Source organism: Physeter macrocephalus, chromosome 20, assembly GCF_002837175.3.
Source record: "Physeter macrocephalus isolate SW-GA chromosome 20, ASM283717v5, whole genome shotgun sequence".
Lineage (NCBI taxonomy): Eukaryota > Metazoa > Chordata > Mammalia > Artiodactyla > Physeteridae > Physeter > Physeter macrocephalus.
In genome coordinates this window covers 52,287,009-52,312,688 of record NC_041233.1, presented here as the reverse complement: position 1 = coordinate 52,312,688, position 25,680 = coordinate 52,287,009, and the positions used below count along the sequence as shown (strand labels likewise).

General features: G+C 40.9%; 1 protein-coding gene across 13 annotated transcripts in view; it reads right to left on the bottom strand.

Moving 5' to 3' along the window:
- PLCE1 (phospholipase C epsilon 1) overlaps window positions 1-25,680 on the bottom strand; it is a 328,485-nt gene that overhangs the window by 49,333 nt on the left and 253,472 nt on the right. For 11 of the 13 annotated variants that reach the window (XR_008616316.1, XR_008616317.1, XR_008616318.1 and 8 more), the window contains exons 8-16: window positions 20,039-20,714; window positions 13,041-13,223; window positions 12,009-12,126; window positions 11,090-11,246; window positions 7,522-7,641; window positions 7,294-7,430; window positions 4,390-4,628; window positions 2,847-2,908; window positions 2,311-2,476 (exon numbers count right to left, since the gene is read on the bottom strand). Coding sequence is in view for 8 of the 13 variants with exons in the window: in XM_055081396.1 (XP_054937371.1) it covers window positions 2,311-2,476; window positions 2,847-2,908; window positions 4,390-4,628; window positions 7,294-7,430; window positions 7,522-7,641; window positions 11,090-11,246; window positions 12,009-12,126; window positions 13,041-13,223; window positions 20,039-20,714 (1,858 nt within the window). In the remaining 5 variants the exon portion in view is untranslated. The remainder of the gene's footprint in view (window positions 1-2,310; window positions 2,477-2,846; window positions 2,909-4,389; window positions 4,629-7,293; window positions 7,431-7,521; window positions 7,642-11,089; window positions 11,247-12,008; window positions 12,127-13,040; window positions 13,224-20,038; window positions 20,715-25,680) is intronic. The other 2 variants (XM_055081398.1, XM_055081399.1) reach the window with 1 other exon arrangement.

Below are 25,680 nucleotides of genomic sequence, written 5' to 3'. Positions count from 1 at the left end.
ATACCACAAAAAAAAAAAAAAAAAAAAAGAATCCACCTAACTATTTTCATGTGACAGCAGTCCAGTACTGGGGGCTAGCGGCCATTAGACTTGCTGCAATATAACTTGGATAGTGGAATCCCCCTTATTTTAATGTTTTTATATGAGATACTTGCTAGATTCTTCCCATTGCACAGCATACAGCACCCAGTTTTCCTAGGTGACCTATCTTCCCAGGGGGAACTGATTCTTTGGCAAAGAATCCCAAGGCTATCAGTGCTTGTCAGCACTAGAGTATCTAAAGGTGTGTTGCTTTGGGCTGAAAACTGTCGTGTAATGTGACAGGTGGGACGTGAGGCTCCCTCATCTCTGTAGTGAGCCTCGCTGGGAAGAATGTTCACTGACCGGCAGCAGATGAGATGGGTTTTCAGTATGAAAAGACTAAAGGTCCTTATCAATGTCTGCATGATATTAAGGCTTCCACATATAGCTAGAATAGGAGAACCAGGGCTACAAATTCCAGGTGAGAACAGGGCTTTTTCTCACTTCTCATCTGCCCCATACAGTAATCTTGGGAGGTAACTGGGAGAGCTGAGAGAGAGCAGAGAGTGGTAAGAAATGAAATAAAAGGGAGCTTCATACTAAGTTTAATCACATCTGTGAGTCTATTTGAGGGGTTTCTGTGCCTCATTCAAAGGCTGTGACAATCTCACTTGAGGTGTATGTTAAGGAGTAAAAAAAAAAACCTCCCTGATGTCAAATAAAGAAATGCAGTAGGAATTAAAGCTAGGACATTGGTCCCTGCTTATTTTCCTGGGATAAATACACACACACACACACACACACACACACACACACACACACACACACTTCGTTTCTTTCCTCTAGAACAATGGATTTCAAACTTCTTTTAACCTTGGAATTCTCGGTACAAATGGAGGGCCAATATATAAAGTACATAAAAGAGCAAATCTTCAGTGGCAGTGGTTACTGTCTGCTCTTCTGTGTCAGCAGCAGAGGCCCCTTGACAGGACTCTTATTTTGAAAATCACTACTCTAAGGACACACCTTCATTTCATAATAAAAGCCCCTTAGATTTTAGAGTTAAAAATACATACTCCAGGGCTTCCCTGGTGGCACAGTGGTTAAGAATCCACCTGCCAATGCAGGGGACACGGGTTCGAGCCCTGGTCCAGGAAGACCCCACATGCCGCGGAGCAACTAAGCCCACGTGCCACAACTACTGAGCTCGCACACCTAGAGCACGTGCTCCTCAACAAAGAGAAGCCATCACAATGAGAAGCCTGCGTACTGCAATGAAGAGCAGCCCACGCTCCACACAGCTAGAGAAAACCCACACACAGCAATGAAGACCCAATGCAGCCAAAAGTAAAATAAATAAATTAAAAATGGATTTCTATAAAAAAATAAAATAAAATAAAATACATACACCATACCAGATAAGCTTTGGGACAGAAGTTTGACCAATGCTTTGAGGAATATATAGACTAATATCAGAATAAAGGAAGCTCAAGTCTGCTGGGTTTGTGTAAACAGTACAATTTTTACACTTGGCCCCCCCCCAACACACACACACACACACACACACACACACACACACACCTGGACGTAGCTAGCTCCTCTCATAATTAACTCACCTTGTGGGAGTTCAGAAAACAGGCAGCATAGACAAGGATGTTGCAGAAAATATAACAGAAGCAACAGACATACGGATCATGGAGGGCTGGATGTTTAGGTCAAAAGGATGTGCTTTTTCTAGTCCGGAGACCCTTCTGAGTTTTCAAGAATATTCCCATGAATTTAAATGTGTAGGGACAGTGCCTGCAGTCTGTAAATTTTTTTTTGTTGTTGGTTGCCATAGGGATAGATTAATTTTCTGACAAATTGCAAACCAAAACAAACAATATTTTGGGAATAACTTTACAGACAGTTGCATTTTCCCACTACAATATATTGATTTATTTAGCATTTAGTGAAGCAATTAGACAGTTTTCCCATGGGAAAATCTAATTTTAGTAGAGGTAGGTCAGACTAACCAGGATCTAAAAGCTATGAGTCTCAAACAACTACTTCTAAAATTTTGCCTAGAATAAAGGTTAAGTGTAGATGGGGTGGGGGGGAAAGAAACAAAAAGAAGTAAAGAAAACAACTGTATGTATAGGCAGTTTCCCCACACATCGTGTTTCCTCACATTTCACAGTTAATAGTGTATAAGTTCTTCAAAGGAGTCTGGGGTCAGGTTTTTGTGACTTTTGGGGTTACGTAAATAAGGTTTAATGAAAACCATATTCCAAGTGAAATTCTCCATACCTGGCTGTAGAGTTCCACTGAGGATTCTCCTTTGAGTTGATGGCCTGTGAGGTAGGTATTGTGTGAAGATTCAATGTAATAGTAGGAGAGGGGCAATTGCAATTCTTTAATGTTCTCCTGGGACTCATCATTTTTCGAGGCAAAATTATCTTTATCCATCAGAAACCTAGAGGAAACAAAGTTTTTTAGAATTGCATGGGAAAAATATATACTCTTTTAAAAAAAAATGAACTATAGTTGACTTACAATATTATATTAGTTTCAGGTATACAACATAGTGATTCAGTATTTTTATATATTATACTCCATATAAAGTTATTATAAAACAATGGCTATATTCCCTATGCTGTACATTACTTCCTTGTATCATATTTATTTTACACCTTGTACTTTGTATCTCTTAATACACTTGCCCTATCTTGCCCCTCTGTCAAACCCTCTCTCCACTGGTAACCACTAGTTTGTTCTCTGCATTTGTAAGTCTGTTTGAAAATTGTATGCTCTTAAATGATGGGCAAAGATTTTTTAAAAGTTACCTTGCAAATCCTTCAAACGACATTAGGCCCTGATGACACATACTAACACTAGGCTCGAACTTCTGCAAGGGATACAAAAAGAGTGTTATTTAAGTAAAGGAAACTAAAGGGAAAAACCACCACATCATTTTTTAAAACTGTTCTGTTTTCATCAGGAAATATCTAAACCAAATATTTGAACTAATTTAGTTATGCAGCGGTAAGGTGTAGTTTTTTAGTCTAAAAGAAAACATTAATTATGTGAGTATATTATACGAAGCATATTTATTTAAGAGAAAAAAGGAAAGTGGGAGAAAAGAATAAGACTGATTTATACGAAAACAAACGATATCGGTTTATCCAGGTGAAGATGGGGATCATAACGGCAGCTACCATAGAGTTGGTGGGAGGTGAAATGAGAGAATCCACATAGAATCCTCGGTACAGTGCTTGCGCTCCATCGTATTATAGTGAGCACACAATCATGTGATCTTAACCTTACATTTTTAGCACTGCCGGTGATCAAGTCCAGTTGCTAGCCAGCTAGTCCACTGATTCCCAATCAGCTGACAAGGCAGGCTGAAAACCTAGACTAATTCTGCTGCAAGTGGCGCAGCCACAAGGAACTATCTCACCGCCCCCTATCTCCTGCCGTCCCCTAGCCGAAGCCATCACCGCCTCTCGCCTGGGTTACTGTCACAGCTTCCTACCCGGTCTCTCTGCTTTCCTCCTTCCCTAGCACAGTTTATACTCCAGTGGGGCCAGAGTGACCTCTTAAAAACACAAATCAAATCATGTTACTGCCCCGCTCAAAAGTTTCCAATAGCTTCCCATCTCACATGGACTCGAGTCAAATTCCTTCCCATGGCCTAAAATGCCTGGATGATTCGGCCCCTGCCCACCTGTCTGAAATCATGTCAGCTATTGTCCCTCTGGCATTTGTTATTCCTCACAGACTCCAAGCTCGCCCCTGCTTGCTACTCCCTGTCTGGAATGCCCTTTCCTCAGACCTTCACATGGCTTATGCATGCAGGGCTCAGCCCAAGTGTCACCTCCCCACAGTGGCCTTTGCTTACTCCTCTCAGCCCTCCTGCATCACTCCATCCCCTTACTCTGCTCAATTTTTTCAGAACCCATTATTACCTGGAATTACATTTTTATTCATTTATTGTCTGCCTCACCCACTAGAATGTAACTACTCTATTTCCAGGTCCTGGAACAGAGCCAGGTCCGTAGTACAAGCTAATAAACACTTGTTAAACAATCAAAGTGGCTGACAACCTAACTACTAATTCTACTGCATGTGCTAGAACTACAAGAAGCAATCATGTACTGATTCCTTACAGTAGTCACTGAGTAGGAGAAGGCTTAGGACCTATGTTAATCATATGTTAAATAAGAACACATATATTTGGTATTTAAAAAAAAACAAAAACCAACCCTCTATTTCGGCCCTAGACTTAAAGGTGGTAGAAGGAAATATAGAAAGAGTAAATGTTTACAGAAAATAATTAGCATAGTTAGAGGCTTTACACATTTGCTTGCACACCAGATGGGTACAAACCTGGATGATGCTGAGGATTTCATCGTAAGTGTAGTGTTCTCCTTGGCAATTCACTAGGAAGTCATTGAGCTGGAGGATGCCAACTCCAAATACGCCCAGGGATGTGCTCTCCACCCCAGTGCCATTTGTCACGATACTTGCAGCAGCAATGGCATCAGATATCTGCCTCTGGTTGTCGGACAGCTGCTGTTTACTCTTAATGAATAACCCCAAATCGGAGACATTTCTGGTCAACAAATCTGAAACAGAACCACCCACAGAACACGGACAGGCTAGCCAGCATCTTTTATAAAGTTCATTTTGGAGATAATGGTGTTGTGGAAATATTAAGCTGGAGAAACTCTTCACTAATCTGTCTAAACAAGCCTTCAAACTCAGTGCTTCTTCCTGGCTTCACATAGTTGAAGGAATAAACAAAAATGAATCAATGAATAAATAAAAGAAACTAAGAGAGAGCGAGGTCAAAGATTTTGAAAGCCCATAAGCTCCAGTATTAGATGGAAACTAAATGTAAATTTATTTGGGGACTTCAGGCTGTATTCAGACTTTGGTTTTTGAGACTAGCTACTTCTACATCTTTATGTTTGCAGAAATGGAAGACGTACTCTTAAGATTACAGTTTTTTCTGTACTTTAAAAGTGTAACTGTAAACATTTGTGTGCAGGTTTCTGTGTGAACATAAGTTTTCAGCTCATCTGGGTAAACGCCAAGGAGTACAATTGCTGGATCATACGATAAGAGTATGTTTAGTTTTGTAAGAAACTGCCAAATTCTCTTCTGAGGTGGCTATACCATTTTACATTTTCACCAGCAATGCCCTGCTTGCTCCACATGTGCAGCCATTTTGGTATGGCCAGTCATTTTCATTCTAACCACCTTGGAGGACAGTCTGTCAGTTTCTTGCAGAGCTAAACACAGACTTATGGTATGATCCAGCCACTGCATTCCTAGGTGTCTACCCAAGTGAGCTGAAAACTTACCTCCACACAAACCCTGCACACCAAACATTTATAGCAGCTCTATACATAATTGCTAAAACTTAGAAGCAACCAATGTGGGATCCTCCCGGACCGGGGCGCGAACCCGGTCCCCCTGCATCGGCAGGCGGACGCGCAACCACTGCGCCACCAGGGAAGCCCAAGACGTACTCTTAAGATTACAGTTTTTTCTGTACTTTAAAAGTGTAACTGTAAACATTTGTGTGCAGGTTTCTGTGTGAACATAAGTTTTCAGCTCATCTGGGTAAACGCCAAGGAGTACAATTGCTGGATCATACGATAAGAGTATGTTTAGTTTTGTAAGAAACTGCCAAATTCTCTTCTGAGGTGGCTATACCATTTTACATTTTCACCAGCAATGCCCTGCTTGCTCCACATGTGCAGCCATTTTGGTATGGCCAGTCATTTTCATTCTAACCACCTTGGAGGACAGTCTGTCAGTTTCTTGCAGAGCTAAACACAGACTTATGGTATGATCCAGCCACTGCATTCCTAGGTGTCTACCCAAGTGAGCTGAAAACTTACCTCCACACAAACCCTGCACACCAAACATTTATAGCAGCTCTATACATAATTGCTAAAACTTAGAAGCAACCAAGATGTCTTTCAACAGGACAAATATCCATACAACAAAATATTATTCAGCAATAAAAAGAAATGGCCTATCAAACTATGAAAAGACATCGAGAAACCTTAAATGCATATTGCTCAGTGAAAGAAAGGAGCTTGTGTGAAAAGGCTACAAACTATATGATCCCAACTATATGACATTCTGGGAACGTCAAAACTATGGAGACAGGAAAAAGATCAGTGGTTGCCAGGGCTCAGAAGGAGAGTGGGAGCACTGAAAAGATGGAGCACAGAGGATTTTCAGGGCAGTGGAACTATTTATTCTGTATACTTCTGTAATGGTAGCTACATGTCATTATACTTTTGTCAAAACCGCTAGAATGTACAACACAAACAGTGAACACTAATGTAAATTATGGACTTCAGTTAATATAATATATTAATATTGGCTCAACTGTAACAAATATACCACACTAATACAAGATATTACTAAGGGAGGGAACTGTATGTGTGTGTGGGGGGGAAGGTATATGGGAACTCTCTGTACTTTCTCCTCATTTTTCTGTTAACCTCAAACTGTTCTAAAAAATAAAGTCTATTAATTTTTTAAAAAGTGTCACTACTGGGCTAGTCCATAGTTATGCACATTTATGACTAAAGTTGAGAAAGGTCAATATTTTTAGCATAAGGACAATATATTTTAAAATAATTAAAAAGCAAATGCATGAAAGAGGACAGTTTTTTTTGTTGTTGTTTTTGCTTTTTAGTGTTTATAGTTTCCAGCAAGAACAGAAGAGAAAAATAATAGGCTTAAAATGCATGGGTGGTGATGGGTGGGGATGGAGGAACTAGACATTCTGGTTTACATATTAGGAAAAATGTCCTGGATGTTCAGACAGGAGTGCTCTGCTGAGGTCACGAAAAAACTCTCCTGTCAAAGGGCAGATGGCAACTTCCACCCTGGGGTTGAGTACCCACGCACCTGGAGGCATGGAAGAGACTGGTGGTTCCCAACTGGGATATGCCACACACCTCGTGGACTTTTGGAAATCAGTTGGAAAGGTTTTTAGTTGTCAGAATGACTGGGAGGCTCTCTTGGTGAAATATTCTGGAATCCATGGACAGACCCGCACAGTGATGAATTTCCTTGTCCAAAATGCTAATGATACCCTTTCCCCTGACACCTCCATTAGAAAGATAATTCTCTAAGCATTTCACGATGCTCCAGGTAGCAGCATGCCATGTAGGACAGGCTAAGGGCTTGTGAGATTGGATCTCTAACTTTCATTTTTAGGTAGAAAGGTCTCAAAGGGAAATATGAAATTCTCGCACAAACCTAGGTCAGGCTGAAGACCACTGGTGTTTTCGTCAATGGTCAGGTTGGTGTAGAGAGGCGCTGCCGCGGAGCCGGCTCGGTCGCAGGGTACGGCATAGATGTCAAAGAGATCCTTCAGGTCCTTGCGGCTCCTCACACTGGGTGTGGGATGGAGAACACCTCACCTTTGGCATTGTTATAACAAGGTAAGGGTCAGACAAGAAAGGCTAAGAAGAAATCCAGCCATACCTGAATGATTTGAACAGCTCAACAAACTCCACAAAACTCATGCTGCTGTCTGAAACCATGAAGCTCTGAAAGCCCTTCATTCCTCCTTTGATCCGCCCATGCCAGCTGCTGCTCCAAGCACTGCAACAAAGACATGGCCTTAACGGGCAGAACCGGGACCAGTTTTGTCATTCTGCCCCAAGAGACATTCTCTGATTAGCAACATGAACAAAAACATGGACTGCAAGTCATGAGCCCGTGAGCCATGGCCGCTGAGCCTGCGCGTCCGGAGCCTGTGCTCCGCAACGGGAGAGGCCACAACAGTGAGAGGCCCGCGTACCGCAAAACAAACAAACAAACAAAAAAACAAACATGGACTGCAAGTCATTGAAGGTTTAGGCTCTTTTTTTTTTTCTTTCTAAGCATTGCTTTAATTACGTACATCTTTTCATTTCTCTCAAAATTAATCCACATTGCATCGGAGGAGATAAAACATTATACACTGAAACCACTTAATGTTTATAGCTTATTTAATAAGGGCACAAAGTTGAGGTTAATATTCCTCTACTAATCATAACAGTTCTTTGAAATCTCAGGTCAATGGGAGAAAAAAACCCCATAAATTCAGCAGTTTTGAAGAAAAGTCATTTTAAAAAAGAGCTCCAAATTACTCAGTCATGACTTATGGAAGATTATGCATGTTCTTTCCCATATTCTAAAATACAGAAACACATTTAAGAAGAAAATCTTGAATGTATCAATGTCTTCTCTTTTTCCTTTCTTAACCAGTTCTTAGATGAAAACAAGGACGGACTTTTAATGTTAATGGAAAATGTGAGTCACAAAAATATTAAGGATGGAAAGAAGCCAACTCTGCCTAGAATTATATTTGCACCTACCAAGGCTGGATCTATTTAATATAAAAATATCAGTCAACTGGGTCAAAAATTCAGTCTAGCTGTTTCACAATATTTTTAAATTTTCTACACTGGTTCCCTGACGGGAGAGTATGAGAAATGTTTTGACTGGTTTTTGGTCAAATCAATGACTAGGATCTTTTTTTTTTTTCATTTTTGCTTTTGTCTCTTATTTTTTACTTTCAAAACATTTCAAATATGTAAGAAAGTAGAGAGAATACCGTAATGAATAGCTGGTTTGTCCTCAATCCTGCCAATAGTGTTTATGCATAGAAAATTATTTTGTGTTGACATCAGAAGGTCACCTCCATTAATGGAAGAGTAATACAAATGGATAGATTTATTGTACTTCGTAGGCTTGGGTTATTGATCGCCAATGTGGTATGGGAAACAAAGGGTGGAGGTTCAGGAAGAAGAAAAATATCTGATAACAAAATGGCTTATCATTTGCATTTAAGCAAGTACACTCCCTGCCTTCCTTCCTTCTGGTTCCAGGTTCAGCCTCTGTAGGCACCCATCACCCTCTGACTTTAGGAAACTCTATCAGTCCACTTGTTTCCTTCCTAGGGCTCAGTCTTGCTCTCTCCTTGAAGAGCATTCAGGCTGACTTTTCTTCTCCTGTTTCGTCTTCTCTTTCTGGTTTAGAACCCTTGGTGGGCACTGCCCCCTGTCCTTCTATGGCAGGGTCCTCTGATCTTGCATCTGGCATGGTAGTTTCTCTACTTTTATCTCTTTGAAAAGATTTTCCTCCTTTACTTTGTCCTTCCTTTTCCTGCTTATGAGTGATTGAAATAAAGGGAAAGACCACTTAATCCAAGTTCTCTGGCTATTTTATTTACCCCGGATACTGTATAGGCTGAAATAAAATGTAAAGCATTCTGATTCTTTGTAGCTTTAATTTTGTTACAAACCTACAAACTGGGCTTCCCCGGTGGCGCAGTGGTTAAGAATCCACCTGACGGGCTTCCCTGGTGGCGCAGTGGTTGGGAGTCCGCCTGCCGATGCGGGGACACGGGTTCGTGCCCCGGTCCGGGAGGATCCCGCATGCCATGGAGTGGCTGGGCCCGTGAGCCGTGGCCGCTGAGCCTGTGCGTCCGGAGCCTGTGCTCCACAGCGGGAGAGGCCACAGCGGTGAGAGGCCAGCGAACCGCAAAAAAAAAAAAAAAAAAAAAAAAAAGAATCCACCTGCCAATGCAGGGGACACGGGTTTGAGCCCTGGTCCGGGAAGATCCCACATGCTGCAGAGCAACTAAGCCCGTGCACCACAACGACTGAGCCTGCGCTCTAGAGCCTGCGAGCCACAACTACTGAAGCCCGCACTCCTAGAGCCCGTGCTCTTCAACAAGAGAAGCCACCGCAATGGGAAGCCCGCGCACCGCAACGAAGAGTAGCCCCCGCTCTCTACAACTAGAGAAAGCCCGAGCACAGCAACGAAGACCCGACGCAGGAAAAAATAATAAATAAAATAAATAAATTTTTTTAAAAACCCCAAAACCCCTACAAACCTCGCAAGAGTGGTATAAAGAATTCCCATGTACCTGTAACCCAGTTTCATCAAGTGTAGAAATTATGTTCATTATTCATATTGTGAAAGGATGCTTCTCTTTAAAAGATGAGTCACTGTAGAGTTCTTTTCTGTAGCAAGCTTCCCAGGAAGCGAGGAAGGGGGGAGGAGGGTGTGTGTGTGTGTGTGTGTGTGTGTGTGTGTGTGTGTGTGTGTGTGTGTGTGTGTGTGTGTGTGTGTGTGTGCACGCGTACACGTGTGTAAAATTAACGTTTCTAAAGCCAATACCTGTACAGACTCACTTCCTCCTCCCATTCCTGTTTGACGAAGTAAAGAATGTCTGTTTTATCCTGGTTCTGTCTGGAATCTTTGCATTTCTTAAACCTTAGTATGGGGCTGAGGGAGATGATGTGGCATTCTGATTCCTTTGAAAGACTTTCATTTTAATATTATTTCTTCTGAGAGGGTAGCTGTTGTTTCAAATCTGTAATTTGCATGGACCTTACAAAATAATTTACACTAATACCAGCTAAACCTATCTAACTTGCTGTAAGACATTCACTTCTCTAGACGTGTCTATCTCATACATGAGAAGAGTGCGAAATATATTTCACCTATTAGCAAAGGGTTGAGCTGCTTACATTAAAACTTAATTTATTCTTCGTTTAGAGCAGTGCTATCCAATAAAACTTTCTGCAATGATAGAAATGTTCTTTATCTGCATTGTTCAGTACAGTAGACACCAGCCACTGGTAGCTATGGAACACTTTTAATGTGGCTAGCATGACTGAGGAACTGAATTTGAAATTTTATTTAATTTTAATTAATTAAAATTCGAATTTAAATAGCCACTTAACATTTTTTCCCTGTGGCTACAGCTGCTATATCAGTGCAGATTTAGAGACTCACAGCTTGGATTTTGTTACTGTTACTGATCTTTGAAGGGTTGGCTGTCAAAAAATGAGAAGCAGTTATAGTAATATGAGAAGGTAAAAATACAAAATCAAGAAAATTAGGAACTTTAAAAAAATTGGGGGTTTTCAGTTTTAATGTGATTGTTAAGTGAAAATTAGAGATAGTCTTTCCATAGAGCACTGGGAGAGGATGCCCTTCTACACAACCTGAAGGGTGTGAAGGGTCCTTCTGTTTTATCATGTTAAGGCCCCACCTGGACGGGCTCTTGTTTGAAGAAGACAGCACAGGGGAGGACACTGGCCTGATGGGAGATGACGTCCCGGCAGCCAAGTTAGGGGACCCAGCCGTGGTCAAAGAGTGGGCTCTTCTGGAAGGGAGAGGGTTAGGAGGGCTCGTGATGGCGTTCGCCTCTGTGAGGGTGAAAGACAGAAAAGAGACAATGACTCCGATTATACTTGCCCTCAGAAATCAAATGAAAACCAAAGATGCTTCTGAACATCTGAGGAAATCAATCCATGCAGGTAATTAATGTACAAGAAGCATCAAAATACTCTGGTGGGTTCTCAGTCCTGGCTACACATCAGAATCATCTGGGGAGTGGGACTTCACTGGCGGTCTACTGGTTAGGACTCTGTGCTTCCACTGCTGGGGGCATGGGTTCAGTCCCTGGTTGGGGAACTAAGATCCCGCATGCTGTATGGCCAAATAAATAAATAAATAAACAAATAATGAGTAAATGGTAAAAATTAAAAAAAAAAAAAGAATTATCTGGGGAATTTAAAAAGTGCATAGATGTCCAGGTCCCAGACACAGAGTGTCTAAATCAGCTGGGCTGGGGTGTGGCATCCAGATATTTTTTAAAAGCTCTGATATCCAGCCAGGGCATAAGAATCACTGGTCTAATCTATCAAATTGTATTTTTTATATCTAATATTCCTTGTCAGTAATGGCAAGTTATTTAATGAGAATTTTCTTCTTAATTACACGTGTGTTTGCAAACTTGTATTTGCAGAAATACCTCTTGGGTTCCATAATCTAGTGAAACACAAAGTTAAGTATATAATGTAATAAAGAGTTTTGTTAAGAAAGCCCACAATATTTAAATCACAATTTAAAACCAAATGCTTATATTTTCCCATTAAAACTTCTCAGATGTAAAGACGCTGCTTTACCTGATTCTTCTTGTTCATTAACGTCTTGAGGATCAGAACCACTCCGACTCCGACACTCTTTGTTCGTTTTGGCTTTGCGGGTGGCCATCTCGTCATCGGTGGCCTCTCCACTCTCACCCTGGGAACACAAAACTCACGTCGTTTCTCATTCTGTATTTCTCTCCCATCACTGCTTAGTTCAGGTGGGTCCCTATTTTCTCACTGACCCACCTTCAATACCACCTCCACCTGACAAAAATAGTAAAGACCTATGTGAAGGCTGACCAACTATTCTCGTGTTATATTTATCCCATGTGTTCGTCACTAAAATGCAGCACTCCTCTGGGGAGGGTGACAACAGGAGGAATAAGACCCCTGGAATCTGTATAGAGACAGAGTTATGAAGCAGACAAAGTTCAACTTAGGCATCAACATATGTCTTAGGCCTCCCATATGCAAAGACTTGGATTTCTTCCAGTTAACCTTGAAGAAAATATATTATCATGTTACAGTGAGAATCTAAATAATGTAATATATAATATATAGTGATACATATATATATTTATCATGGTAAAAAACAAAACATAAAATTTACCATCGTAACCGTTTTTAAGTGTATAATAGAGTAAACTATTTGTACCTTGTGCAACAGATCTCTAGAACTTTCTCATCTTGCAAAACTGAAACTCTATACTCTTTGAACAGCTCCCCTTTTCCCCTTCCCCTTCCCCTCTGGCAACTGCCATTCAGCCATATTTTCCTTCTCTCTGCTCCCACAGCACTTTGCAGACAGCTTGACAGTGACTCTTATTTAGATCTCACTGTGTTTGTTAACATCTCTGTGCCCCTCTAAGGACCCTGACTTTTCCCTGGTGTTGACTCAGTTCCTATCACCGGGCCTGGCATCCAGGAGGTGCTTGGTAAGCTCTTGTGTTTCATTTGTTTTACACCTCATCTTGTCCCCAAGCCAAATGACCTAAGGTAGTTTATGGTGATGTAGACCATACAGTGGTCCTGGAATACTGGGGTTAATGCTTAATAAATAGACTCTACCCTCATGAGGATTTTCTTCTTTTTCTTGGTGGTGCTTATACCCAACGTGTTGTTTCTCTGCATGTTGGGCTTCTCAGCACTCTTTGCTGATATCCCGGGACTGGGGTTTCGAGTACTCCATCGTCTGCCGCCAAACAACTCCACAGCGTGAGCCAAAGTTGGGCCTTCATATCGTCCATCCTCCTGTAAAAGAACCACATTCTGAACACATAAGGAAAGAGCGAGCAATGGGGAAGTAAATATATTAACGGCTTCCCGTAAATTCCCAGAGGTGGAGGAGAATAGGCTGTCACCGAAGAATAAGCATCTGGCCATGCAAGTGGCTGTTTTCTAACTGTCAGAACTCTCTGTTGGGGATTTCATCATGTCCTCTGTTGTCCTGTTCACACCCTGCTGAGCTCCAGTGATGTGCTTTAATAGGGTCACGTTCAACTGGGATTAACAAAAAAATTTCCCCTCCCAGTTTCAGAGGTTATGTTCCAGAATTATCACTGCAGGCAAATTCATTAAGATGTACTTTGCAGATCTGGGCTTTGGAGGACTTGGAGGGTGTACATGTGTGTATGAATCTATTTAAGTAAAATCATGTTCTATTTGCTATTGCATCACTCCAGTGTATTTTCACCTAGTTTTTCTTTTTTTTTTTTTTTTTTTTTTTTGCGGTCCGCGGGCCTCTCACTGTTGTGGCCTCTCCCGTTGCGGAGCACAGGATCCGGACGCGCAGGCTCAGAGGCCATGGCTCACGGGCCCAGCCGCTCCGCGGCATATGGGATCTTCCCGGACCGGAGCACGAACCCGTGTCCCCTGCTTCGGCAGGCAGACTCTCAACCACTGCGCCACCAGGGAAGCCCTTCACCTAGTTTGATGCTTGGGACAGTCTGACTTGAAGTCAGAGTAGGTGGAGTACACAAATTCACTTTGGAGGGCCCTGGGAGCACCTTGAGTAGTTGAGCTGCCATTCTCTTCTTTTTTTCTTTGTTGGATAATATTTTAATAAAACGAGGTGCACACCACTGATATTAAGAATGGCATATGCGCAAAACGAAACAACCCTTTTTGGCTAATGGAGAAGGAAGAAAAAGCATGAGAAATGGAGCTGCCATCCTCTTGAGTGACTGATATTCAAGGATAGAGAGCCCAGGGGACTCAGAGCATCATGAATATTATGATGTTGTGAGCAGCAAAAACATACTCAGTGGGTAGGTGATGGTTTATAATAGCTGCTGCTTGTAAGGCAACTCTGTGTAACATGCATTGAGTATCAGTAGGGATTCATTAATCCCTATTGATTAATGAATGAGTCATCCCTCGTGATTAATGACCAGTGGTCAACAATTCTCCTTATAAGTCAGGAAAGTCAGTTAATAAAACTACAAAAAGGTCACATATGAATTAAAAACAATACTGATGGGGCTTCCCTGGTGGCACAGTAGTTGCGAGTCCGCCTGCCGATGCAGGGGACACAGGTTCGTGCCCCGGTCTGGGAAGATCCCACATGCCGCGGAGCGGCTGGGCCCGTGAGCCATGGCCGCTGAGCCTGTGCGTCCGGAGCCTGTGCTCCGCAGCGGGAGAGGCCACAACAGTGAGAGGCCCGCGTACCACAAAAAAAAAAAAAAAAAAACACAATACTGATGATATTTCACAAGTTGTAGAAAAGGTACCTCTTAAAATTAATTTCCATTTACTATCTTTACTTTCTGCAAATTTTTAAGGTTAGTCCTCCTTTGCAATTCCAAAGAAATGCTTGTAAATAGATTTTGCTTTGTTGTAGATAATATGCAAATAATAAAGAGGCTTTACGTGTGTGGTGTGCGCATGCGTGCTTGCTTGCTCCTTCATCCTAATGTTCAATGACTATCTGATTTTATGACTTGTGACCTCCCACATCCTGCATCCTGTTATGGATCCCAGCATGCTGAGTAACTTGGATACTTGATGATCTTTTGAATGACATTTGATGAAACCTTTTAGTGACCTTTTGTCATGGATATCTGTGATTTATGCCTGCTTATGGATCATTTCTCTTTTCTCTAACCATACCCCAATTTTATTTGATCTCTTTTTCACTAGATATAGTCTTGGGTCTATCAATCAAAGGGGAACAGCCTCCCTTGATCAATGGTTGGTACAGGATCTAAATAAGCCAATCAGAATTTCTGTCCCTGGAAAATGAATCTTGAATGCAGTGATACAGAGAATGAAAATGGTTGGAGATGATTCCACCTGGTGCAGGCCTGCTGAAGAGAGTCCCTGATAACAAGTCACTACAACTGACTCCAAAGTGGAATAAACAATTCATGACACAATTTCATAAATAGATTTTAACTACCTTATTGCATAACATACTCTGAAAGAAACCTTGTAAAGTTTTTATCTATGGGTTTTAAATAACACATCTTTAAACATTTAATAGACCCCTTCATTAAAATGTACAAGTTCTGCTCTGCAAAAGACACTGTCAAGAGAGTTAGAAGACAAGCCACAGACTGGGAGAAAATATTTGCAAAGGAATATCTGATGGTCTGTTATCCAAAGTATACAAAGAAATCTTAAAACTCTACAATAAGAAAATAAACAACCCGATTAAAAAAATGGGCCAAGGACCCTAACAGACACCTCACCAAAGCAGACATACAGATGGCAAATAATCACATGAAAAGATGTTCCACATCATATGTCATCAGGGAAATGCGAAATGAAACAAGAAACCACTACACACCTATTAGAATGGCCAAAATTGAGAACACTGACAACACCAAATGCTGGTGAGGTTGTGGAGCAACTGGAACTCTCATCCATTGCTGGTGGAAACGCAAAATCATACAGCCACTTCAGAAGGCAGTTTGGTTTCTTACAAAACTAAACACACTGTTACTGTATGATCCAACAATCACACACCTTGGTATTTACCCAAATGAGTTGAAAATTTATGTCCACACAAAAACCTGACCCTGGATGTTTACACCAGCTTTATTCATAATTGCCAAAATTTGGAAGTAACAAAGAAATCCTTTAGTAGGTGAATGAATGAATAATCTGTGGTCCACCCAGACAATGGAATTTCATTCAGAATAAAAAGAAAGCTATTAAGCTACAAGAAGACACGGAGGAAACTTACATGCATATTATGAAGTGAAAGAAACCAATCTGAGAAGGCTACATATTGTATGATTCCAACTATATGACATTCTGAAAAAGGCAAAACTATGGAGACAATAAAAAGATCAGTGGTTGCAGGGGACTGGGGGAAGGGGTGGGGGTGGAGTGGGAGAAAGAGATAACAGAGCACACAGGATTTTTAGGGCAGCGAAAATGCTCCATATATTATAGTGATGGATATATGTCAATAAATATTTGCACAAGCCTATAGAATGTACAGCACCAAGAGTGAACTCTAAGGTAACTATGGACTTTGAGTGATTACGATGTGTCAACATAGGTTCATCCTTTGTAAAGAATGTACCATTCTGGTGAGTGATGTTGATAATGGGGGTGCCATGTAGGCATGGGGGCAGGAAGTTTATGGGAAATCTCTGTACCTTCTTTTCAATTTTATTATAAACCTAAAACTGCTCTAAAAAATAAAATCTTTAATATAAAAATTTAATAGATCCATTACCATGTAGATATAAAAGAATCAGCCTCCACTGCTTTGGCTTTTCTAAATTCAGAACAGGTCAACGTGTGCCAAGCTTTACTTTTAATGGAAATATTTTAGGCCTGGAAAAAGCAGGATGCTTTTGTTTAATCTTTAAAGGAGACTCTCTGGGAACTAAAATGTAGTTTGAATCTTTCTTTCGTTTTATACAAAACAATAAACTTGTTTAGGATAGGTGAAATACGTCCTTTTTTTAATTTGGGAGAAGGACTATTGTGGGTGAAGGTACATTCTCAGTTTTAGAAAACAGTTCATGTGGAAGTTGAGGATTAGGAAATTCATTCCTTAAAAAATATTCATGCACTTTTAACTCAGCATATCTTTTGCATATGATATCTTAAAGACTGTGAAACTAATCTAATTCTTTAACTAGATCCCATTTTTTCCCTTGAAGATAGCCAGAATCTGTTTCTGTTGCTTACAATCAAAGAAGTTTACTGATAATCCTGTGTATAACCTTCTCAGCTTCCCAGAGATCTTTCCAAGTATATGAGTTTCCAAGCTCTGCCCATGATAACCTTGAGCCAAAGCTCATGATACCAGCCTTTCCTCCACACCCCACACGGAATCTCTGCAGAGTTTACTTTCTTTTAATTTCCTGTATTCCTAGGCTTCATTACAAATGTCACTATTTCTTCTTGTCTTTTGCTTTATCTCCTGCTACTATCTCCATTAGATTAATTTACATTTACTAGTACTAAAATACTTATATTTGAAAGTAACCGTGCAAACATTCATCACACAAAAGGACTCTGATGTCAGAAAGATTATTTTCTATATAAGCTCTTCCCAAACTGGGGATAAAGAGATACACTTATAGGGCTGTTAACAGAAGTTTGGAAGAAATCAAGACTTTTCATACATTTCTTTAATTTATAGATACATTTAAGTAGGTTTCGTTTGTACTTTGAGACTTCTCAGAGCTTTAAATGTGCTAAGTCGTATTCTAAGTCAGCAAGCGGGGCATTAGCATGATGCCTGTTTGACCTTTTGTTCTCCAAGTACGAAATTAGCATCTTTTTGATGTTTCCTGAGATCATTTGGGAACTGGTCTATTTGATGGGAAAATGAGTAGTCCGTTGACCTTTTTCACTTTTAAAAAAAAGAAAGTAAGAAAGAAAGAAATCTTGAGTGTCTAAGACTGTTGCCTGTCTTAGGCAGCTCATGTAGTACATTGTTTTGAGGAATAATGTCACCTGTGTGTTCAGAAGTGACTGAGGTATAATGGAACTATCTTGCTGTTACACTGTGACGGCTTGGTTCCACACGGGGTGGAGGGGTGGGGGCTGGGAGATAGGAAGGGGTGTAGCTGTGTTTGCAACTGTGTAGGACTGAATCTGCTCCAAGTCATTTCCTCTGTCTCTGCTCTTACCTCTTCTCATCAGACCATTGTTCATGGCCTCAGCTGGTGCCTCCTTCAGCACAAACTGAAGGTTGCCAGGTTAAATGAGAAACTAAGTAGACCTTATATGTTAATTCAGTTACTTTATGCTATAACATGGGGAGGGAAACAAATGGAGCAAATAAACCACATAGGCTTTGTGACAGTGATTGTAATTGAGCCCAAAGATTTTGGTTTATGCCCAGCTTGAATGGATTTTCATGATTCTAGAAGGCTGAGAAATGACTGTAATTGAAAATCAAGGGACTTCCCCGGTGGTGCAGTGGTTAAGAATCTGCCTGCCAACGCAGGGGACACCGGTTTGAGCCCTGGTCGGGGAGGATCCCACATGCTGCAGAGCAACTGAGCCCGCGAGCCACAACTACTGAGCGCGCCTACAGCCCGTGCTCTGCAACAAGAGAAGCCACCGCAATGAGAAGTCTGTGCACCGCAATGAAGAGCAGCCCCCGCTCGCTGCAGCTAGAGAAAGCCCGCACGCAGCAACAAAGACCCAATGCAGCCAAAAATATAAACAAATAAATAAATAAATTTATGAAAAAAAAAAAGAAAATCAATATTGCTTTGAAGATAATAGCTCCTGAAGACCTTTCTTCCAAGCAGCTGGCAGCACTGAGAGCTCCCTGTGGAATAGACAGGAAGCAGGTATTTTGGTTTCCATTTTAGATGAGTTAACTAAAACTGGCTTTGCGCAGTGCAGCATAACCGTGTATATAGGTCTATGTGCTTATTAAGTCACTAATCAAGTTAGTTATTCAGGATATGATCTCTAGTCATAAGTACCGCATGGATGTGGGAAAAGGGGAAAGAAGGGGTCCTATATGTGCCTCTACTAACATTCCAAAGGGGAAGATGTTTTTACTTGTCAGAAACATGTTAGCACTGTGAAAAGTGCATGAAATCAGTCATTTAAGTAATCTAAATCATACTTCTATTTGTTCTGTGACACTAGTAGAAAAGATAATCCCTCCCTCCCCCAATAGATAGAAAAGCATAGCAAAGAGAAACCGAATACTTTGTACAACTCATTTGACAACACCACTAACAGTGTCACCTTGTTCTGGGGTTTATGACTCAGTTTCCGAGCAATCTCTGCCCTCCTTCCTCCACAAGTGTGCTACTCTGGTTATGCCTGTGTCTCTTCTCACCACCTCATTCAGCCCAGGCCTCCTGCCACCCTTAGCTGGAGTGTCAAAGTACCTGATAATTTAGGGTTAATGAAAAACTCACTCAGTTTAAGCTGCGACTGTGAGAAACTGCCCCCTAAGAGCTGCTGCCACTACAAATCTGGTTTGGAAGAACTCTAGGTATGAGTTTATCTCACATTTGGGAAAGTTTCTTTTAACCTTAAAAGTCCTACAGTTCAGCAGCAATACACAGCAATACACACAGTTCAGCAGCAATACACAGCAATACAACCCTCCCAGAGTCAGGAGCACATTAGAAGATAAAACAGGATTTCAATTTCCAAAGTGAAGGTTTCCAATATATCAGCTAGTCCCTAATTAATAATAAAAGCATTCAGATACAATGCTTTCCATTTTCACTTTGAGTAAGTGAAAATGCTTATATTAACTTGTTTCTTTCCAGATGTGAGATGTACAATGACCACAGTCACTGTTTTCATACAAAATAATAATAGGACCTACTATAAGCCAGACACTATTCTTTATACCTATGAATTTACATTATGCCTTTACCCATATTAACTCAGTTAAAGCTCACAGCCACCCTATGAATAGGTATCATTATTATTCTCACTTTATAGATAAGAAACTGAGGCACAGAGAGGTTAAATAAAAGCTGTTCCATATCACTCAGGTAGGAAGTGACAGAGCTGGGAGAATGAACCTTGGTGGTCTAGTTGTCCAGTGTGTTTTTATAACAATTATATCTGGAGAATTATACCACTGAGGAGAGAGGGAAGGCTGTACCCCTTACCTGGTAGAGGCTGACGTATTGTTTCCGCAGCCACTGCTGTCTTTGGTCAGGGAACTTCCTCATCTTTCTCACAGCTCTAGTGAGTTCCAACAATCCACTGAAGAGCATTTTAGCTGTGTGCTTTGGTGCCACAAAGTGCAATAATCTATTGTCCGTGGTCTGAAGCCCGTAGAGCAGTGTCACACCAGTCTCTGAGAGAGACATGTTACTCAGTTTGTTCTGGACACACACAGTGTGTAAATCAATGCTAGGGTGTCCCATGTACACAGCCTTTGCTGAAAACAGATCCAAGACCCCCTCTGCCAGGCCACTTAATCCAGCATTGCCCAGTAATGGGAATTTGCCAGGCTCGGATGTGTTACTAAGCACACCAAGTTTTGCTTTAGCACTGGCTGGGGAAGCAGTGGTGGGCTTTATCCAGGTCAAGGTACTATTGTCAGGCTGAAGCTGGAGGAAGCAGCGGGCAGAGAGGTGCATGTCCTGGTCATAGTGGATGACCGTGGCCCCCTGAAGCAGGAACTGGTGTACATCAGCTTGGATGGACAGCACGTACCACGGGATGAGCTCTGTCCCATGGTCAAAGGCCTTCTGTGGCTCTTCTGATCCGTGAGGGTCCCATTCTTGGGGCTGCTCAAAGATGTCATTTTCAGAATCCAACAGATCTCCAATTATGAACCTGATAGAAAGAGATACAAATTTGGTCTGTCTTACAATCAGAGGTGAGAACAACAAAAGGCTTTCACTGACACTGGACACCATTTTTAATTCCACTATGAATTCAAATTAGCATAGAAAATATAAAATGCTAAAAGTCACAGAGTAATATATATATATTTTTTCGGTATGCGGGCCTCTCACTGTTGTGGCCTCTCCTGCTGCGGAGCACAGGCTCCGGACGCGCAGGCTCAGCAGCCATGGCTCACGGGCCCAGCCGCTCCGCGGTACGTGGGATCTTCCCGGACCGGGGCACGAACCCGTGTCCCCTGCATCGGCAGGCGGACTCTCAACAACTGCGCCACCAGGGAAACCCCAGAGTAATTTTTTTAGCTGTATTTGAAAACCTTATATTTAACAATATGTCTGACCAAAGGCTTAAAGAAAGGAACTATTAGATTAGTTACTGCATTTAAAAGATTTTTTTTATGTGAACCATTTTTAAAGTCCTTATTGAATTTGTTACACTATTCTTCTGTTTTATATTTTGGTTTTTTGGCTGCGAGGCATGTGGGATCTTAGCTCCCTGACCAGGGATTGAACCTGCACCCTCTGCATTGGAAGGCGAAGTCTTAACCACTGGACTGCCAGGGAAGTCCCCAGTTATTGCATTTTTAATGTAAACAATGATAATCTTCAATATTTATTAGTTTTTCCTTTTGTGTCAGGAACTGTGGTAAATATTTTACATACATTTTTGCACTTTATTTGACCTACTTGCAAAGTAAGTTTTCTTAATTTTTTTTAAATCTATGGGGAAACTGAGGTTCAGAAGGGATGAGTAACTGCTCCAGGTTACCCAACTCAGAAGAGACCTACCCAAGGCAGGATTCTGGTCTGTCTGACTCTTTAGCCTGGGCTCTTCATTACTAGGTGTGTTGCCTTCTACTTGGTCATAACAAAATACAATGGGGCTAAAATAGGCAAAACAAGACTTAATAAGTGGGCCTGAGAAGTGCCTCTGTTAAAAATAAAATACAATTAGTTCAAAGGCACTCATTGAGAAATATTGTCATGGTGCCAGATGAGCAAGAACAGCCCTCCTTGACTCAACCTTAGATTTTCACTGTATGTGTGTGTTCACCTGTGTGTGCACATGTGCACATAAAGGACTTGTCGGCTTGGACAGTCTAGCAAGTTGCCTTCCCTGAGTTAGGAACCTGGATTACCAGGGCCAGAAGGATCTTAGGGGGAAGGCAAGGAGACTTTATTGCCTCCTTTCTATTTGGCCACTTGGTAGGAACATGCCTAAGAGAGACTCGTTCTCTTCCAAGCATGAGGGATTGTTACTAAGATCAAGCTTTCTGCTGTTTGAGCCATAGATATCACTAGCAAAGTGGTGGATAAAATTGAGAAGGAGTTGGTCCATACATCCCTGGGAAGGAATGTTCCCATTATCTTGAGGCAGTTGGGCAGCCGACTGCATCTTGGCAAGGCATGAACAGCAGCCCTGGGCTTCTCAGACTCTCAGTCTAGATCCTGGTCCCTGAGCAAGATCCCACTACTGCTTTCAAACACCAAGAGGTTCTTCCTTGCCCCACATAAATAGATATTCTTAAGAAAGAAAAGAAATCCACAAGGGATCTCACAAATCTGATGGTCAGAATATCCTTTTCAAATCATCCACACTGGAAACACTGCAAACAACCCAAATGTCCAGCAACAATAAAATGTATAAATAAAATTTGAAGTAATTCATACAACACAATCCTGCACAGCAATGAAAATGAACATGCAATGGCTGACTACCTGCAACAACATGGACAAATCTTAAGCAAGACATACAGGCATATATACTGTATGATTACATTAATATAAATTTCAAAACCAGGGAAAACTATACTATATTGTTTAGAGAGGCATAATAGTGGTAAAATTATAAAGAAAAGCAGGATGTACTATCATACAATCACAGCAGTGAACTTTTCTTTAGGGGGAGAGGTGGTGACATAATTGAGAAGGGAAACAAGGGGTTTATGGGTGCTGACAATGTTTTCACTCTGGGTGGTAGTTACACATGCATTCACTCGAAACTATTCAAAAACATTAGTTTTTTTTTAAAAAAATTTAATTTTAGAATAGTTTTAGATTTGTAGAGAAATTGCAAAGACAGTATACCCCCCATCCAGTTTTCCCTATCATTAACATCTTACATTAAGGGTGGTATATTTGACACAATTCATGAGCCAACACTGTGATACATTATTATTTATTAAAGTCCATACTCTGTTGAGATTTCCTTAGTTTTTTACCCGTTTGCTTTTTCTGTTCCAGGATTCCATCCAGGAACCCGTATTGCATTTAACCATCATATTTATTTATGTCACAGTTTCTCAGACTTTCCTTGTTTTGGATGGTCTCGACAGTTTTGAGGAGCTGTGGTCAGGCATTTTGTAGAATGACCATCAATTAGAATTTGCCTGATAATTTTCTAATTTTCTCATAATTATTCTGGGGCTCTGGGTTCTGGGGAGGAAGACCACAGAGGTAGAGTGCCATTCTTATCACACCATATTCAGGGAACATACTATCAACACGACTTACTCTGTTGATGCTGACCTGGCTGAGGTAGTGCTGGTCACATCCACTGCAAAGTTACTTTAAAAAAAAAAGAACTCCTTTCTACACTGTAATCTTTGGAAGGAAGTCACTGCGTGCAGCCCACACTTAAGGAATTCTGCTCTACCTTCTAGAGGGTGGAGTGTATACATAAGTTATTTGGAATTCTTCTGCACGGGAGATTTGTCTCTTCTCCCCTATTTGTTTGTTTATCATTTACGTATATGGACTCATGAATATTTATATAATACTTTGGGTTATAATCTAATACTACTTTATTTTGTTGCTCAAATAGTTCCAGTTGGCAATCGGGAGCTCTTTCAGTTGGCTCTTGTAGTTCTTTGACATAACCTCATTATTATGGGTTTTTTTTCTCAGCACTTCTTTAGTTTTTGGAACAAGATGCTCCAGGCTCATCTTGTGTATTTCCTGTCCCAGTCCTAGAATCAGCCATTTCTCCAAGAAGCTTTGCTTTCTTTCACTGAAGAATGTTATTAGAAATCAAAATTTGGGTGCTAGGTGCAAATCCACTCTTTTCTATGCACTTTTTTTAATATCACATTTCACCATAAAAAGTGAAGAATGAAAGAAAAAGGAAGGAAATCCTTTGTGTTTAACTTAGCTCCATCCCTCTGAAATTGCTCTCAGTAACAATGGAAAACCAATATTTATGTCCTCTTACATAATACTTCTGTCCATACCATATATATATATATATATATATATATATATATATATATATATATGTGGTAGTTAGGAACATGCCCTCTAGAGTCACCTTGGGTTTAACGTTAGGCTCCACTACCTCTTTGCTGTGTGACCTAGTCAAATTACTCAACCTCTCTGAGGCTCACTTTACTCATCTGTTAATGGCAAAAAGACAATACCCATTTCACAGAGTAATGGTGAAGCTCAAATAAGGTAATACTTGTAAATGATTCAGCACAGCATCTGGCTTGGTAAAGTATGCAATTATAATTAAACATAAAAAGACCAGGGTCTCATCCTGCCACCTCTCCTTCCCACTTCCTTTTCTCTAGGCTAAGTCAGCCCAGCTATTCCTCTAGAGGGGCTTTCCTCAGGGACACATCCAAGTTCTTTAATCTTTTTATTTCCTTTCTCTGGGACCATTTCCACATTCTCCCTGTCACAATTCTTGGCTTTTTTTTTTAAAGAGCAGGAAGGAGTATTTTATTGAAGTATTAGTTGATTTACAATACTGTGTTGGTTTCTGCTGTACAGCAAAGTAATTCAATTATATATAATTGATTATATATAATTATATATGTGTGTATATATATATGTGTGTATATATATATATATATATATAAAGAGCAGGAAGGATTCAACTGGTGAGCATCAGTACCCACGAAATGTAACATATGTTACTTTGGACTTAGAACTTCTGATTTTAATTTAGCATGAGAAAAGGTGTTTTTCATATTCCATTTAATTTGGGTTCTGAGCTAAATCAAGCATTTTCCAGTGAAAACCTACAGGCATTATAGAAAGTAGTGTCTGGAAAGAAAAATTATGAGGTTTTTCTGGAGCCTGTTTCTGCTGCTCAGAGATGAGGTTAAGTAGAGAGAAACAGTGGACACTGTCTTTCTTAGCATCAGTTCTATTTTAGAACACAAAGAGAATTAATGCTAGGTGTTAATAATTCTTTTAAAAGCCATTCTTCCAGGTATTCCCTGGTGGCGCAGTGGTTGAGAGTCCGCCTGCCGATGCAGGGGACACAGGTTCGTGCCCCGGTCCGGGAAGATCCCACATGCCGCGGAGCGGCTGGGCCCGTGAGCCATGGCCGCGCTGAGCCTGCGCGTCTGGAGCCTGTGCTCTGCAACGGGTGAGGCCACAGCAGTGAGAGCCCTGCATATCGCAAAAGAAAAAAAAAAAAAAAAAAAGCCATTCTTCCAGGGACTAATGCCCAAGATAAAATAGACAATTGTTTGTAATGAAATAAGTTCATTTCAAGAAGGAAACTAGTAGCTTTGTCTCTTAGATCATGTAGTGAATTTTATGCACTTCTGTGCCTGCTTCTCTCAGGAGACAAGTTTCTGTGGGTTTACAAGAAGGAATAAGGTGGAACTTAAAGAGTTGTTCAGGAACCAAGTAGCATTAACCAAATCAAAGATGTGGTTTACCAGCAAAGAAACTGCCTAGTCAGACTTAAGATCATATGCCTTAACGAGAGGACCAAGGAGTGAAAAGAGAAGGAATGTTTGTATCTGACCCCTGAAGAGGTTCTAAAGCACCCTTCAGTTAGAAACCATAAATTGACAGATAAACACTTTTCTAATGTTCCCTGATGAAAATCTTATATTAGGGGACAAGTGGGCTATTTATCATCCTGGTTATGTATTTTCTTC